The sequence below is a fragment of the Pimephales promelas genome, chromosome 1 (assembly GCF_988280905.1).
Source record: "Pimephales promelas chromosome 1, fPimPro1.hap1.1, whole genome shotgun sequence".
Taxonomy (NCBI): domain Eukaryota; kingdom Metazoa; phylum Chordata; class Actinopteri; order Cypriniformes; family Leuciscidae; genus Pimephales; species Pimephales promelas.
The window spans coordinates 9,105,970-9,124,003 of record NC_142769.1 but is presented as its reverse complement, the minus strand read 5'-3'; the positions used below and the strand labels follow the sequence as shown (position 1 = coordinate 9,124,003).

General features: G+C 39.0%; 2 protein-coding genes across 2 annotated transcripts in view; both read left to right on the top strand.

Moving 5' to 3' along the window:
* LOC120491913 (sodium/potassium/calcium exchanger 3) overlaps positions 1–18,034 on the top strand; it is a 52,252-nt gene that overhangs the window by 18,945 nt on the left and 15,273 nt on the right. Inside the window, exons 3-11 of the mRNA XM_089124065.1 lie at positions 3,550–3,626; positions 3,783–3,857; positions 7,329–7,413; positions 8,479–8,582; positions 8,829–8,903; positions 13,926–13,951; positions 14,116–14,169; positions 17,415–17,557; positions 17,639–17,805. Of these exons, the coding sequence (XP_088980191.1) occupies positions 3,550–3,626; positions 3,783–3,857; positions 7,329–7,413; positions 8,479–8,582; positions 8,829–8,903; positions 13,926–13,951; positions 14,116–14,169; positions 17,415–17,557; positions 17,639–17,805 (806 nt within the window). The remainder of the gene's footprint in view (positions 1–3,549; positions 3,627–3,782; positions 3,858–7,328; positions 7,414–8,478; positions 8,583–8,828; positions 8,904–13,925; positions 13,952–14,115; positions 14,170–17,414; positions 17,558–17,638; positions 17,806–18,034) is intronic.
* On the top strand, positions 11,098–12,085 carry LOC148998332 (uncharacterized). Its single transcript, XM_089131843.1, has 2 exons — positions 11,098–11,144; positions 11,332–12,085. The coding sequence occupies exons 1-2, from the start codon at positions 11,098–11,100 to the stop codon at positions 12,083–12,085; spliced, it is 801 nt and encodes a 266-aa protein (XP_088987969.1).

Genomic DNA, 18,034 nt, shown 5'->3' with positions numbered 1-18,034 from the left:
CTTGAGGTCAGAGGAGAATGGGCCAACCGATTCAAGCTGATAGAAGAGCAACTTTGACTGAAATAACCACTCGTTACAACCGAGGTATGCAGCAAAGCATTTGTGAAGTCACAACATGCGCAACCTTGAGGCGGATGGGCTACAACATCACAAGACCCCACGGGTTACCGCTCATCTCCACTAGGGATAGGAAGAAGAGGCTACAATTTGCAAGAGCGCACCAAAATTGGACAGTTAAAGACTGGAAAAATGTTGCCTGGTCTGATGAGTCACGATTTCTGTTGAGACATTCAGATGTTAGAGTCAGAATTTGACGTAAACAGAATGAGAACATGTTACCACTGTGCATGGTGTTGGTGGTGTAATGGTGTAGGGGATGGTTTGTTCAGACCATGTCCATCCCTTTATGGCCACCATGTACCCATCCTCTGATGGCTACTTCCAGCAGGATAATGCACCATGTCACAAAGCTCGAATCATTTTCAAATTGGTTTCTTGAACATGACAATAAGTTCACTGTACTAAAATAGTCCCCACAGTCACCAGATCTCAACCCAATAGAGCATCTTTGGGATGTGGTGGAACGAGAGCATCGTGCCCTGGATGTGCATCCCACAAATCTCCATCAACTGCAAGATGCTATCCTATCAATATTGGCCAACATTTCTAAAGAATGCTTTCAGCACCTTGTTGAATCAATGCCATGTAGAATTAAGGCAGTTCTGAAGGCGAAGCGGGTCAAACACAGTATTAATATTGTCCTTAAGGTGAGTGTAGAATGAGGCGGATATTATATTATTTTATAGTGTTCTATAGAGCTATGTAAATGAAAATGTAAATGCCTCACTTCAAGACTTTCTGTGCAAGGGCGCCCTAAAGTTATGAGAATGAATGAAACAGACATTACAGTACATGTGTGTACTCACTAATGCTCACAACTTCCTATTTGTGATAAAAATATTAAAAATAATTCTTCTCTCTAAAGAAATTTGAAGTAAACATAAGTGAATCCATAAGTTTTCCTCCAGTGTAGAGTTTTTTTTTTCTCTCAAAAGATTTCCTGACAAAAAATACGATATTATTGTCATAGATTTCTATCATAATAATTTAATATTTTATAGCTACGTTTCCACCGCAGGAACTTTCTCCCAAGAACTAGGAATTTTGGGGTGGTACTCAGGGTGTTTACACCGCAGGAACCAGAGTCTAAATGAAGTTTCGGGTAAAAAATCCCCCCCCCCCCCCAGAAAGTCCCTGCTGGCGAGGTAGTACTTTTTCAGAGTTCGGGAACTTTCGGGGTGGGACTTGTGCGCTGAACATGCTGGGCTAAAAAATAGTCTCGATAAGTCAAACCACGAACGTCGTGCTGAGTGATCTGAACTGTATGAGTTCAGCGAACTTCTGAACTGTATGAATGGCGTTCGGGGATCGACTTATCGAGACTATTTTTTAAGATGGCTCCTGTCTGTATACGCGAAGTGAACTGTCTTCATAAAGTATCTTCTTATTAAACGGTCTGTACACAAAGTTCTCAATGCTTCGTTTTGCATGTAGGGACCCTCATTATGTTACTGTGTTAGTGTGGGGCTATTTTGAGCCTTGTTAGTGGTATAAACTAGCGATTTCTTTTTACTTAGTCAATGCCCCCATTACTAGCATTATACGCTAAACAGTTTTTAGAGATAAAACTCTTTATATTAGATTATCATGAAAACAAATCTCAGAGAACGATTGACTAGGTACCGATGTTTTATTAGACCAAAGGTTTATTGTTCGCCGGAGTTCTCCTTTAATAAAAGCCCTGAAACCTTACACTAAACCTAACTGATAGTGTCAACAAAAGCACACATGGTATAAAAACACACTTTCTGATGTAACAGTGCCATTTCATCTTGCTTCTACAAGTCTTTGAGCTCTTTATTGTGACTTGGGTTTCACAGGTCTCGTACCCAAACACTCCACATCACAGGTGCAGTGATGTACCAGGTAAACTACCGAAAAAGTGTACTACATCAGAAAAGCCAGACAAATGGAGCTGGTGCATTAAACATTAAAATGTGTTCTTTTACAAATCATGTAATGACAGGTTCGTCTTTGTGAGGTTGAGACTAAAAAACTATTGTTAAAATAGAATGTGTAAGTTTCCATTCACCTTATACAGCTTGTCATAAAATCATTCACTTGCTCTGCAATCTGATTTACACACTTTCCTCTATTTTTTTTTGGAGTCAAACACCATTTTATATGTGTGTCTTTCTCACAGAACCCCAAGACTTTCCCCCTGGGAGAGGGAAATGATGTATTTTTAGCAGTTGTACTTCTGTGTTGCTTGTCATCTCTTCGTCCCTCCTTTTTTCCCATATTTCCTGATTCAAGTCCATGGGAAAGATATATCCTCCACCCAGTTTCTCACTTTCGCTCTGTTGCCATTGGCTTTCTGCCGCTGCTCGTCAACAATTCTCTGCCCTAGGGAAGGCGTCTCCATAGTAACTGCCTTCGCTGAGGCAACTCGTCGGGACGTTCAGTGGAGCCAGGTTATTTCAGCACGATAGAGCGGTTTACATACAGCCAAAACATATCTTTTAACACTGGGATAGAGAAGAGGAAGGAAAGATGACAGGCAAGAGAAAGGAAAAAGAAAAGAAGGACAAAAAGAGCGAGAGAAAGAAGGGAAGTCAATCGATGAGAAAAAGCAAAACATACAGTACCATTATAAATAAAGGAGGGGTGGAGGTTTTGTCTGGGATGGAAAGGGCAAGAAAAGCAAATCGTTCCTGTGCATGCGTTTGTTTTTATAAGTCATTTTCCTAAGGAAGTCTGTGAAGCAAGCAGCATCTCAGTGGAAAATTGTATTGCTCAGAGTCAGAGGTGCTTTACCGAAACACAACTGAAAAGTTAATTATCCTAAAATATCTTAATTGACAAGCTGTCAACAATAAAGCTATAAAATGAGCGTGGATAGTAGAAACATGATCTTATGAGTAAATGTGTCAATACCACATGCACAGCCTTACCTTTGTTTGCACTAAACGTACAATATTTATTTAATGCCAGCTTCTAAAATTAATTTACGAATGAACAACTTTACAGAAGTACATATGTTTATGAATCTTCATTTAATCTGTGAAGAATACTTTATTCATGGAATGAATTGGTTCATTCTACGAGATTTCGGGTGATGTGTGCTTTTAAGTTGAGATTTACGCAAGTAGATCGAGATGGTATTTTGTAAGTAAAATTATTGTCACTGTACACATTTTTCTATCTGTTTCATCGTATTATATATTGTTGAAAAGTGGTTTTATATGGTTGTGTGTTGTGTGACCTATGAGTGTGAAGAAGGGTGGTTTCAGACAGTAGCACAATGATGGGCTGCTATAAATAGAATTGGGTCCTGTCATCATTAAAGTTCATATTCCTCTCTGTCAGACTGTATTTAATGCCTGAATATGCAACTAGTCCACCACACATTAAACTAAATGGGTTTGAAAATCCAACAAGCACAACTTTTTCGAATGATGTCCATACCATGTGTTATCTTCCCATTAGCAATTCATGAGTTCCCTGAGGACATCTTCACCAAAGAACAGCGGAAGAGAGGTGCCATACTACTACACGTGCTATGTGTGAGTGATATCTATCTATCTATCTATCTATCTATCTATCTATCTATCTATCTATCTATCTATCTATCTATCTATCTATCTATCTATCTATCTATCTATCTATCTATCTATCTATCTATCTATCTATCTACTGTATCTTCTCTCTTCTTGTTGCAGGCCATCTATATGTTCTACGCACTGGCTCTTGTTTGCGACGACTATTTTGTCCCCTCCCTGGAGAAGATCTCAGAGGTAAGTCAAGCCACCTGTCAGACATTTCAGCTGGAAAAGGAATGACAACACGTTACTTTTGCCATTTCTCAGAAAACGAAGTGATGACAGCCTTGTTTCCCTGCTCCCATGGGTCAACACTGATGCTATATGTCATGAACTCTGGGTTGAGTGTTAATTAACACATTGAGATTGGAAGGTGTGTTTCCTTTTGGGAAATTCCCTTTATTCATGTTCCTTTAGGAAATTACCTTTGTTCACAATTTGTCAGGATTTAATAATTTATTTACAGTAAAAAAGCAGAGATTCATGCCACTGGGAATCCTTGTGAAAAAGAAGTAAACTTAGCATACATTTAAAAAGAGTACAGAAACAATATACCTTAAAAGAATATATAAATAAGTTTTGTCAACGTTATGTTCTGTTTCTGTTTTCATGGACTTTCAGTTTGTTTTCATTTGTCACATGTCCTTCCTTGTGCAGTTTCCCGCCACTCATCTGTCTCCTTGGTTACCGTCATTATTAGTTCATATGTCTCAGCTGTGTTTAATTAACTATCCTCATTTCTGTTCAGTACTAAAGTTGTTCCCTCTCCTGCACTCCTGGTCTGCTCACAATTATGTTATTCGTGTAATCGTGTTTGCTATCTGTCTGCCTGCTTAAGGGAATAGCATTATTAAAACTATTATTGTTTGGAACCGTCTGTTCACCTGCAACCACCCCGTGACATAGGGATGGGCAAATTATGCACTGAAGCTTTCCCCTGATTGTTTGAAGCATCAAGAGTTTCGAAAACAACACCATCTTGTGGCAGGTCAAATTTTTAGCAGCCATAAACCCGAGTGCTCTATTATGCGCAAATAAAATGCTAAATGTTCAGTTTTCTGATAATATAATTCACATAATAAAGTGTGACAATAAATTAAATGTAAAAATTATATTAATACTAATTATAAAAATACCAACCGAGTACGCTCCAGCACGTAAACTTCATGAAATGCAACCTTGATAGCCTACATGCTTTGAAGCTTCAGTGTCTCAAGTAACATCACTACCGTGGCAGATGACAGGACCAAAAATGCACTACACACCGCAATTCACTGCTGTGGCTCATGAAAGGCAGAACTTTTTAGTTTTCACCAAAATTTTTTTGCCATCTTGTACTCACCTGCCCTTACAACCATAGATATCTATATAAAGGCTAGATTTCTTAAGGCGGACTTTCGTCATCACTGGCGGCCATCTTGTCACAGGTAAGCTGATGTAAGATGAGTGGTCAACACGAACACAAATACTCTTATCTCGTTGAAATCCTGACGGATTTACAAACAGTTTGGTTTCTTACAAACGTTATTAACGAGGCTATAATTATCTGGATGAATATTTATTTATACACTTAAGTATGCAGTGTCATAACTACATCTCTGACATTTATGACAAACCAAACCGTTTAAAAATGGTTCATGTACCATTAACACAATGTTACGAGTGAGCGAGCTGCCTGTGACAAGATGGCCGCCAGGTGCAGACGTCAACCTCCATTGGCAAGCAGCGTGGACGAGATATCTAGCCTTTATATAGATATCTATACTTACAACGACGAGACCATGAAGTCACTTTTCTGGATCTGGGCAAATATTATCATCCCATCGACCTCCTAACTACACTGGAGGGAGCCGTCATTAGGTGTTTTAAGAGTTTCACATTTCGATCCAGTGAACAGCCAGCCAGTGAACAATATATATTTGAATATATTTGCAATTACACAAAGTTAAAGGATCATTGTGAAAAAATTGCTGCCATCTAGCGGTGAAAATGTATATTGCATTCAGACTAATTGTGCTCTCCAACACATCTACGGTAGCCATTATGTACCAAAAAGCTATGACAGGATTAGCACATCATCGAGTGTTCCGAGTCTTCGGGGAAACAGGTTTGTTATTTCAAACAAACAGAAACTTGACACAACGAATAAACGAATGTTACAGTACGAATTCCTGAATGTGAAAAACATGAACTATTGTAATAAGTAGTTAAGCCTTCTTTATTTGTTATTTTCTGAAGTAGCCTCTGTGCATTAGATATCATCATCAACTTTTAAAGAGTTAGTTCACCCAAAAATGAAAATTCTGTCAGTATTTACTCACCCTTATGTTGTTCCAAACCTCTATATGTTTATATAGAATGTTTTAATCAAACAGATGTCATTCCCCATTGACTACCATAGTAGGAAAAAATACATATGGTAGTCAATGGGGAATGAGATCTGCTTGATTAAAACATTCTTACAAATATCTTCCTTTGTGTTCAGCAGAACAAATAAACACATAGAGGTTTGGAACAACATGAGGGTGAGTAAATACTGACAGAATTTTCATTTTTGGGTGAACTAACCCTTTAACTACACTCTAAAAATGCTGGGTTGTTTTAACCCAACTTTGGGTCAAATATGGACAAACCCAAACGTTGGGTTAAAAAATGTTATTAAAAAATGTTACCCAATGGCTGGGTTTGTCAATATTTGACCCAAAGTTGGGTTAAAACAACCCAGCAATTTTTAGAGTATATAAATGTTCATCTGCCTATATCATAAAGTACAACCAAACAATGAAAAAAAGCTTGTAATTACTGTAAGACTGTAACATCGCCTTTGCTGTCAAGAAGAAAGCAGTACTCTCTTGAAATCTTTTTTCCTGCATTAGCTCTATCCACCTGGAAAAAGCTATCCCGACATTAACTCCAGTCACATTTCCTTTTACGATCTATTTTTATTTATTTTTTTTACTTTTCTGGCGACGAGGATTTGCAATGCAGGCTTTTAAACTTGACGGGCCGTGAAGCGCCTCTCACCGCTCTGCTCCTCCGCTTCTGCTGTGCTCAGTCATGTCACACTGGCTCTGAACGAAAACGCGTTGTGGAAACGCGTTGGCCTAGTACTTTATGTCCCTTTCTGCTATTATAGTTTTTCAAGATGGCGGAACTACATGGAAGTCTGTGTGGACTTACCCGTCCCATGTTCCGTATATAAAGATAATAAATTCTTTGTTTACGAGGATAAGTAAGATAATTGGCAGAGGTATTTGTACACCATTGATGACATATTTATGAATAAAAATATTGATTTTAAATAATAAATTACATAAAAAGTTACACATAGTCCCTTTAATGATACAGTTGCAATTTAGTACCTTTAAAATATAATGTAATATTAAAATGAATATAATGTGCAGTTTCTAATATTTTTATTTAAATATATACTTTTTGTAAATAGTACATTACAAGTGCACATCAAGTACAATAGAGTACACTTCTTTTTAACAAGGGAAGGTTGGTTGATGTACATGGCATTTTGTGTGGCATCCATGAGTGCAGAAAAATATCTTGAAACATTGTTTAAGACACTATACAAGGAATCGTCAAAGAGACAGTTTTATTATTTTCATATTACTGCTAGTACTCATGATTAATCTACTGTATAATGCTTTTCACTAGAATCTGCAGCTGAGTGAAGATGTGGCTGGAGCTACTTTTATGGCTGCAGGAAGTTCTGCTCCTGAATTATTTACTTCCTTAATTGGTCAGTTTTATTTTTCACTACTACCTCCACTTGACTGGTTATGATTGGTTAATATGTGCACATACTACTTTTTATATATTACATTGCAAAAGTCCTGTTCTCAAAACTGTGATGACCGATTGATCATTTTAACATTTTTTCCCCCTTTTTTAAAAGGTACAACAGTCATGCTTATATTGAAACTGTTCAATACTTTAAATACATTATAAACATTACATTATAGTATGACTTTCTTTTAAAATATATAAAAAAGCAGCACACAAATAAATAATAATTGACTTGAAGTTACCAGGGACTGTCCAGCTCCACTAAGGACAGAAATTTAATGTCATGATTCTGCCTTCTTGTCTTTGATTTTTCTCTAGTCGTGAGGCAGGATCATGACAGAATCATGTTTTGTGTGCAAGCGCATGGCCTGTTTGGGCCATGTGCTTGTGTTGTCTCGTTAACTTACCCCGCCCCCTTGTTATCCTAGTCTTGTGATTATTGTCTAGTCAGTTTCACCTGTCTTTGTCATTAGTGTTCCCTTTATAATCCCCTTGTGTTTGCTGTCCTGTGTCGGTTCATTGTGAAACCTGCCGTGAGATCGGGTTGATGTTTTGTGAAGTTTGCAGTGAGTAATTCCTTGAGTTAACTGTTAGTCTAGAGTCTGTTCGCATCTTAGGATTGTTTGTGTCTTGACCTAAGTCTAAGTCTAGTGTTTTCTACCCAGTCTTGTTTTGCCCCCTCGTGGGTTTTATTTTCTGTTTTGTCTTGAATAAATTCTGTGTTGAGCTATCAGTCTGCTTTTGGGTTCGTCTATCCTCCCACTTCATAACATTTAAGTCCTTATTTACTGAAAATATTGTTCAAATGAATATATAGTTAATCTTTCAGTTTGTTACCTTCAAAGTTATTATATTCCTTCAGAAAAAAGTTGGAACATTCTTCAAAAGTGAATCCTTTTGTGTTCTTTGGATGAAATTTATACAGGTTTGGAACAACATCAAGGTGTAAAATGTGAAATTTCTGTGTAATGTAATTCCTCTGCCACATTGTGACCATTGTTCATGTGCTTGATGGCAGGTGTATTTATCACAGAGGGGGATGTCGGAGTAGGCACCATTGTAGGGTCAGCTGTCTTCAACATACTGGTCATCATTGGAGTGTGTGGCATCTTTGCCCGTCAGGTATACATTATGATCTACCAATCTGACCTCATCATTCATTCCTCTCAGTTTTTGAGAAAATCTTAGCATAAGCATAAAATTATGTGAAGAAAGTACAAATTAATTTTGCAAGAAAAATTCAGAATTGTGAAAAAATAAACTTGTAATTGCAAGAAAAAAAGTCAGAATTATGAGCTGACACTTGGAATAAGAACACTTGAAATGAAAATGTTACCACAGTTTCTCGTGTGTCCATTTGTGCCCTAGACGGTGGTCCTTACCTGGTGGCCTATGTTCAGAGACTCGTTGTACTACATCTTCTCAGTGTTGGCCTTGATTTTGGTGAGTATATTGGTACATGTGAGAGAGGACAAAAAATAGAAAAGAAATAGTATAAAGCAATTTATATTATTTTAATAAGGTCACCTGTTTTGTAAGCAGGTGTTCATGAGGGAACTGCAGGGGATTCATGAGTTGATGAAAAGCTAATGAATTCATTCAACTGAATGTAACGTAGAAATAACCGAATTGGGCTGCAGAATTCATTGAAATAAAACTAAAATAGCAATATACATGTATATATTATTAAATCAAGATTATCAAATCGAAGAAGTTCCCTTTTGAGTGGAACTCAATGCTGCGTAATGACTTTGGCGCTATGGGAACACTTCTGCATGAGCCGGTGTCTGAAGACAGTGCAAAGATTCCGGTTCCGGTACACTTTTATTTCCCATCCTAACATATATACTGACTTTACATAACCTACGTTGTTAATTCTTTTTCTATAATAAATATATTTCTTTATTCCGTGTTGCCTTCCCTCTCTGATTACATAGCCTAGAATTTGCAGGATGCAACAGATTGGAGACTTGTCAAGGATCTGAAACAACATTGGTAAATATGCATTTTTTCATTAATGCAATGCTCAATTGGGTTTGATTTTGAAAGCGCTGTATACAGATCCTGCGAAGATCCGATACAATTCATTGAGCGTGGTTTTGAATCATTGGGAAGACGCATGTGGATTAGTTTAGCACAATTTCTGAACCCAATTAATTTTTAGTTTCACTGTGTGTGCGTGAGAGAAGGAGAAAATTGTGTTAACTTGTGCCTTGGCCGTGTTTGAAGTGAGCCAGGTGGAAGAATCGGCAGTGATTTGCTTGGCATTGTTTGGTAAGTGTGGGCCAGCATTGCGTTTACAACATTGAGTTTGTTGAAAAAGTTTTGGATAACGTAATTATCAGGCCTCCTCTCCATTTTCAAAAATAACATCGTTCACACACCCGCATAAATACGCCTTCGAACGCCATCATAAGTATGCCAAACCTATTGGCGGCAGTGTAGGGGTTAAGGATAAAGCCATGCAAGCCAGTCAGAATCCTCAGAATCGACAAGAGAGAACCTAAAACGCCGTTTCTCCCAGTTCACAGGACAACACATAACCGGCGTTTTCAGAAATCTCCACTTTGGCCAGAGTTTTTTAGAAATAATCGTTTTCTGTGATAAAAAACAGGGGTTTCGTGTAAACGAGAGGCCAATCCACAGGGGACATATCTGCGTTTTCCCTTTGTGTAAATGGGGCCTCAGAGTATTGCGAGTGCCCATTATGGCTTGTTTGTTATTTTGTTTTGTTATTTTAGTTTATAGTTTTTGTGCTATCCTGGGCATAGGGCACCGTCGTGGAGGCATTTTTTGGGGGGAGTTTAGATGCCGCTGATATTGTGTAATAAAAATCTCTGTCCTTGGGATATGCATGAAGGGGATCAGTGTTTTTTACAGGGCAGCTCCATTTGTCTCGTCTTGATGCGCAGTGTTGTGTCCACACTTGCAATGAAAAACTCATAGCGGAACGAAGCGGAAATGGAGAGAATAAAAAGTGAACGTAATGTGGCTTTAGAACGGCTGAGACTGGCTGCTGAAGGTAGGCTTTCATTGGATGGGGGGAGGGTATTGCTCCTGTTTGTGCGTCTCTTATGAAGTACTTCTATTGGCCTCCACTTTACCCTATTCCAACTATAGGGAAACCATTGAACATTTGTTTATTGATTGTGTTTACATGTTGACGGTGATGTGTCAGTCTACCCGATACCCTGCTGCCTATGCTTTGCATACAAACTCTACCAGATCGGTGGTGAATGCCCTTTCCCAGTATATTTCCTTCTTTGGTATCCCTCACACTATTCAGTGAGATAGAGGCTCCAACTTTATGTCACACATGTTTAGAGAGGTGCTTGAGCAGTTGCATGTGAAACATCAGAGTAGTAGCGCTTATCAAGCCAAGAATCAAGGTGCTCTGGAGCGTTTTCATCAGACATTGAAGTCGCTTCTCAGGGGTTATTGTGTTGAGCTTAATAGAGACTGGGAGGAAGGGCTTCCATGGCTAATGTTGGTGGCACGAGAGGTAACACAGGAAAGCACGGGATTCTCACCCAATGATTTGGTTTTTGGTCAAAGTTGCTGAAGTTTCCTGAGTCTCCTGTTAACTTGTTGGACTATGTTAATGGTTTTCATCATAAGATGTTTTTAGCCCAATGAGATGGCGACTGACAACCTGACTAAAGCTCAACAGAAAATGAAGAGTTGGTATGACCGTTGGGCTGAGCCAAAAGTGTTCAGTCCTGGTGATCAGGTTCTGGCATTATTGCCGATAGCCAATTCTCCTTTTCTTGCAAAATACATAGGTCCCTATAGAGTTGTTCGGCAGGTGTCAGGGACCTGCCAGGCTCCTCCTCCTCTGCCTTTTTCCTGTATTATTGCGTCTCCTCTACAGGTGGGTTGAAGCACAGGTGTGGTGTGGTGCGCCAGTGATTGCCGATCCAGAAACTATTCATGTCACTTCTGCCAAATCAGTGTCTCCGGACAAGATGGCCACCGCCACGCTCTCTGTTCCTGTTCCCGAGCCGGTGTTTGTTCCTGTTTCCGAGTCTGTGTCGTCTGTTCCTGTTCCCAAGCCTATGTTGTCTGTTCCTGTACCTGAGCCTGTGTCCTCTGTTCCTGTACCTGAGCCTGTGTCCTCTGTTCCTGTTCCCAAGCCTATGTCGTCTGTTCCTGTGCCTGAGCCTGTGTCCTCTGTTCCTGTTCCCAAGCCTATGTCGTCTGTTCCTGTGCCTGAGCCTGTGTCCTCTGTTCCTGTTCCCAAGCCTATGTTGTCTGTTCCTGTGCCTGAGCCTGCGTCCTCTGTTCCTGTTCCCGAGCCCGTGTCCTCTGTTCCAGTTCCCAAGCCTATGTCGTCTGTTCCTGTGCCTGAGCCTGTGTCCTCTGTTCCTGTTCCCGAGCCTATGTCGTCTGTTCCTGTTCCTGAGCCCGTTTCAATTGTTCCAGTTCCCGAGCCTGTGTCGTCTGTTCCTGAGCTTGAGCCGGTGTCATCTGTTCCTGTGCCCGAGCCAGTGTCGTCTTTTCCTGTGCCCGAGCCAGTGTCGTCTTTTCCTGTGCCTGAGCCGGTGTCATCTGTTCCTGTGCCTACTCTAGCCTATGACCCCTTAGCTTCCCCCCAAAAAATTGGGGTGGGTGTGGGGGGGTGGTGAGGGGTTGGCAGTAGGGACTCGCCGTGGCCGCCCAAGGGGTATTTACCACCCTGGCCGCCAGCTGCCCGTCCTGCTCCGCCCTGGCCACCTGCACGTCCTGCTCCGCCCTGGCCACCTGCACATCCTGCTGTGCCCTGGCCGCCTACACGTCCTGCTTCACCCACGTTCCATGGGCCAGGTCCGCCCACGTTCCATGGCCCATGCCTGCCATTGCAAGGACCTGGTCCCGTTCCCTACGCGGACCTGGCCCTCCATTCCTCCCCCGGGACTGCCTCCGCTCCCCCACCCTCCCAAACTGTCTTGATTCCTTATTTGTTGGGCGTCGGGCGCTGCCCATAGAGGGGGGGCTATGTTGTGATGTCTGTCTGTGTTCCCCCTGTCTTTGTGCATTTGGTTCAGTCCTGTTCCCTGTTTTTTAGCTTGTTTGCCCTTGTATTTAAGCCCTGTGTTTCAGTTCAGTTCTGGTGAGTTCTTGATGTTCTATCATTTGTGTTGGTTGTTCTGAGTCCTGTTTCCTGCTCTGTGTTTGTAAGTTTGAAGTTTAGTTAAATAAACGTGCAAAGTTCTATTGTACCCAAGATTGGGTTACGTTACATAGGTGCTGTTTTGGATATTTTGGATATGATAACAAGTTTCATTTCGAAACCAGACTGCTCTTATTCTGAGGTCAATTATTCCAGGATTATTCCTCACCACGTCCCAAGACGACGTAGTACATGAATCTGATTAAACTTGTGAGCGTTGACACTGTTTGCATGGATCGTCTCAGAACATTAGCATTTGAATAGTGTGCACTCTGTGTAGCCGTGCTCACGTTATCGGATAATGAGCTGACACAACTGACATCTCTCTTTCCATACAGATTACACAAACAATATTTGTTTTTGTTTTGAATTAGATCGTTTAAAAGTAGACACTTAAATGTTTATAAAGATATGTGTGCGTGTATGTATTAATGTTCCCATAGAGTTGAGTTCCACTCAAAAGGGAAAATTTCAGGTTATGTTTGTAACCTCATTCCCTGAGAAGGAATGAGACACTGTGTCGCTTCGCCAGAAAACATCTCCCTTCAGACAGTTACAATCTGGTAATGTGAATTTCGTCTATTTGTGGTCTTAGTGACACGCTGATGCTATGTCACGTGACTATGCTGTTGGGCAATTGGGGATTGGTGTTTTCCACACATGCTTCAGACACCGGCTCACTTAGAAGCTTTCCCATAGCATCAACGTCATGATGCAGCGTCTTGTGCAGTGTGAAGACATTTCGATCATTTTACCAATATTTTTGCCAAAATAAAAGCTTGAGGTTCTGTAATGTTAAAAGCTTGACGGTTTGAGCACTTGAAAGTAAGGTATTTAAGACTTAGATATTTGTATAGCAAATTGTAGTTTTAGTTGCTTCTTGTAAAGAGCGAACCCGACTGTGTGAATACTCTTAAAAGGAACTGTTCCCAAAATATTTTTTTTTTCCAATCATAATGTTTCATATTAACAATTCATTCAATTATAAATTTGTTATATATAATTTAAATCAAAATAAATCACTTCTAAAAAAATTTTTTATATATATTTTTCCGTATACTTGTGACCATTAACCAACGTCAGAGAACCGTGAACTTGCAAATGTGTTGTTAAATTATTAAAATATTAACTTAAGATCTCAGTTAACTTTAAAAAAAAAAAAAAAGTTTGTGAAAAAAAGTTTGTGAACTCCTTAAAATTATAAAGACTCAATAATGACGGTCAGCGCATCTCTAGATTTATTCTGTAGAGTTTTAACTAAAATTATACATGAAGAATTCATTATCAAATCCCTTCATTTGTCCACCTTTCTCTAGGTTATCTATGATGAAAGAGTTGTATGGTAAGTCTTATAACTGTGTGTTTCTTCTACAACCATGTCCACATGTTCAAGAAGAGTAGTCTCATAATTTAGAAGCATTAAAAAAGTGAATACATTTATACTATATGATATATTTTTATGTATTAGAGTTGTGTTTGCTAACGATCTTGTATCCATTGTTATAGGTGGGAATCCATGCTTCTGATCTCCATGTATGGAGTCTATATCCTTATCATGAAGTGAGTATAAATAATGCTGTATTAATGCTATAATGCTTATTATGTTTTATTAGTATAGCATTCTTAGCAAACCATACTGTTTCAAAGCACTCTTACTGAAAATTGTGTCTGAAAACTCCAAGTCAGCAAGTCAAAGGCTAACGTGTAATGGAAAAACTCCTAAGATGGTTCGGTTTGAGAAAGGGAAACGTTGGGAGGAATTAAGATAGTGTAACATATAATCCTAGAATTAATACTGTAGTACTGTTTTTGTCTGGCTCTAAATCCCAAATGAAGTTATAAAATAATAGCCTGACTGAAACGTATTTTACACAGACCTCCCTCTTGCTTCAATCATATTCCTTCTCAAGCATCTCTTGTCTTAATTGCTATGGATTAAGAATTTCCAAGTTCAAGCTAATACATGACGCCTCTTTCCTCCATATGAGAGAGAACCCGTTTCATTTCTTGTTTAGAAAAGAGCCTAGATGAGAGACAGTATTGTACAGACAACACAGCCTCTAGAGAGATAAGGATGTTCTAGATGACAGTCTTCATTAAAGACCTTTTAAGGCCATTAGTGGAAGCTTATGTTGTTGGAGACTGAGATAAACATCCCTGCTCTCTGTTTTATTGGAGGAGGGAAACTAAAGTTTTGATGCAGAGGTGTTGATAATACCAGATACTTATCTCACACAGATACCACAACCTATGTTGACAATATGAAGATGTTGTGTTATGGAGGCTGGTGTGCCTCAAGAGAAACAACGACTGAAAACCCTTTGATAATAAATAATATAACTATATTATACCATTTAAATGTGTAACTGAAAAATGTACAATAATGCATTTATGGATACGTTTTAAAGAACTATAGTTTGAATAGTTAACAATGAATTTTAAGAATTTTGTGCCACATATTTAAAAGTTTCACCTTGGGTAACATCACAGCTTCATGACAGTTACTTCGTAAGTAATAATGAAAAGTGCTTAAAATATCTGATGAAATTAAGTGAGATGAATAAGAACTAGTACTTTTCACAAAAACATCAACATATAATATGTTTTTGGCACTGAATACTTACAAGAAATGTGTCTAACAGCTTTAGAGATAAAGCATAATTAATAATTTCTAAATATATAAAGAACAATTACAGATAGTGCTGCTTAAGGAGACACCAGGTACTCAAAACTGTCTCACTAGAGGGTGCTAAAATCATACCAAGAGAATAAAGACATATCAGGAGTGAGGATATACTGTATACCAGTCAAAATTTTGGAATAAGAAAGTTTTTAAACGTTTTTTTTTTTTTTTTTTTTTAAAGAAGTATGCTCACCAACGCTGCATTTATTTGATCAAAATACACTAAAAACTAATATTGTGAAATATTAGTACATTTCAAAATAACTGTTTTCTTTTAAAATGTAATTTATTCTTATAATACAAAGCTAAATATCCAGCATCATTACTGGGTAGGCTGAAGCGCAAGTGATTCCTTTTGATTATTCAGCATCATTACTCCTGTCTTTAGTGTCGCATGATTCTTCAGAAATCATTCTATTTGCTGTCATTATCAATGTTGGAAACGGTTTTACTGCTTTTTAAGATTCTTTGATTAATAGAATGTCCAAAAGAACAGCATATTTGAAATTGAAATCTTTTGTAACATTATAAATGTCTTTAAAATGTATTTTAAATTACAATAATATTAAACCATTAGTAATTTGTGATCAAATAAATGCAGCCTTAGTGAGCATAAGTCTCCTTTCAAAAACATGAAAGAATCCCACACTTTTGAAAAATAGTGTATATTTATATAATGAAATTTAAATGAATAAAATATGACACCATTTGTTTTCTAGTCTGTCAGAAACAGTAACTCAAACTGTTGGTTGATTTAGCCTTAGGTTGTGTGTCCACCAAAGCGTTTTTATCCAGCTGAAAACGCCAGACGCTCTGCTGAAGATGCCGAGCTTTGGGCGTTTGAGAGCGTTTTTTCCGTTGAGACGTGTTGTTGCTATGATACAGAATATCCGCAGCACAGTTTACTTGTAACTGATTTCGCAGATAATTTGTTTCATACTAAACATAGACATATACACTAGACCTCACCTTGGCTACGGCAGTTCATTGGAACGAATGCGTCAATAGAGCCGCCATCTTGAAACAGGGGAGCCCCTCCACTTTAATGCATCAGCGTCAATGTAGTAGACACAGGTCTAACGGAAATAAAATCACCATAAATCATCATGAATGCGATTTTTCTTGGGTTTTTTTTGGTTTGTTCCAACGGTCAGACATGTATTTATCATTGATTCCAGAAAGATTTTTTTTTTTTTTAAACATTCTTCCTAGTTTAGATTTCATTCGTGAACATCATACGCTGCACAAAAGTCCGCCACCATCAATGAATTCGAAGTAAAGGCAGCGATAGCAGCGTTACCTAGCTACTTCCTATGACAAGACCCCTGTTCCAAGATGGCGGCGGTTTTGACGCATGCTTCGAACCCCAAGGTGAGGTCTAGTGCATATGTCTATGCATACTAAAAAAATAATTTTTCATCCATTTTGTTCGGTTAGCTCTGTTGGTTGATGTCGTTCAGAAAGAATGTTGTGACAGTTGGAGTTGGTCAGTGTGGTTAAGTCCCGCCCCTCCTCGACTGTGATTGGACGGTTGGGTAAAAAAGTGACAGTGGCGAGCACTGCGTTTTATCCAAAGTTGAAAATTTTTCAACTCCCGGCGACCAGTAAAAAGGCTGGCTGGGCACTCAGCGCTTCAGCGTGAAAAAAACGCTCAGCACATCGTTACGCTCATGCCGTTTAAAAAACGCGGCGCTCCCATTGAAAACAATTGAAAACATACGCCAGGCACGTGGAAAACGCTTTGGTGGACACACGGCCTTAAAGTCGGCCTGAAACGGAAGTTGCAATAACCTTTTCTTCCTTATTGTGACATATCAGAGTGAAACAGCTTCTCAAACAAGAACAAATGTTGAATGGGATTTGATTTTGTCTATGGGGAATAATTGGGTGGTTGTGGTTTGCTATTGGTCGGCCTTATGTGAGTGACAGGTTGTCACACCCTCACGCCAGTAAACACGTCATCAGAGAAGAGAAGTCACTGCAAGAGAGAGAAGTTATTTTAATCAAAGAATACAAGGCACATTGATATTTTGTAACAGTGATGTGTACGGATAAATCACTAATAATAAATATTTGAATTTCCATTTTTTGATTTCATGGTGACTTTAAATCTCATTTGCAGGTTTAACCGTCAGATTGCCAGCTTTGTCCAAAGATCCTGTGGTAGTCCAGCTCAATGTTGTGTCAGGAGAGAAATGCCCACAGATAAAGAGGGTGATGAAGTGGGAGTCAGTTGCAACACCTCCATGGTGCTGTTGAAGAAAGGTACTCATGCATGCATGTTTTATTTTCTATAGGTATGCAAAATCTTCTTAATATGCATTTATATTTCTGTGTTGTTCTCAGCTCCAGCAGACTCAGGGCAGGAATCTCAAGTAGTGATGGTGGATGAGCTGCTGATCTTGAGACCACACCAGCTCTCATTCCCAGAGGCTGGGCTGCGTGTTATGATCACACCACATTTCTCACCACGTACCCGTCTGTCTATGGCAGGACGCATGCTCATCAGTGAGGTGAGCTTGATTATTTTTTTTTTATGTTACCTTATAATACTGGCGTGTGCGTGTGTGTGTGTGTGTGTGTGTGTGTGTGTGTGTGTGTGTGTACCATATGGATCAATGACATGTTGTGCATATTTTTTTGTGTCCAAGTGCATTATTTCTGTTTAAAATAATTTGATAAATAAATTCATGACATATAAAGTATCACTTAAGTCTATAATACCTATTTTGTTTGAATTCA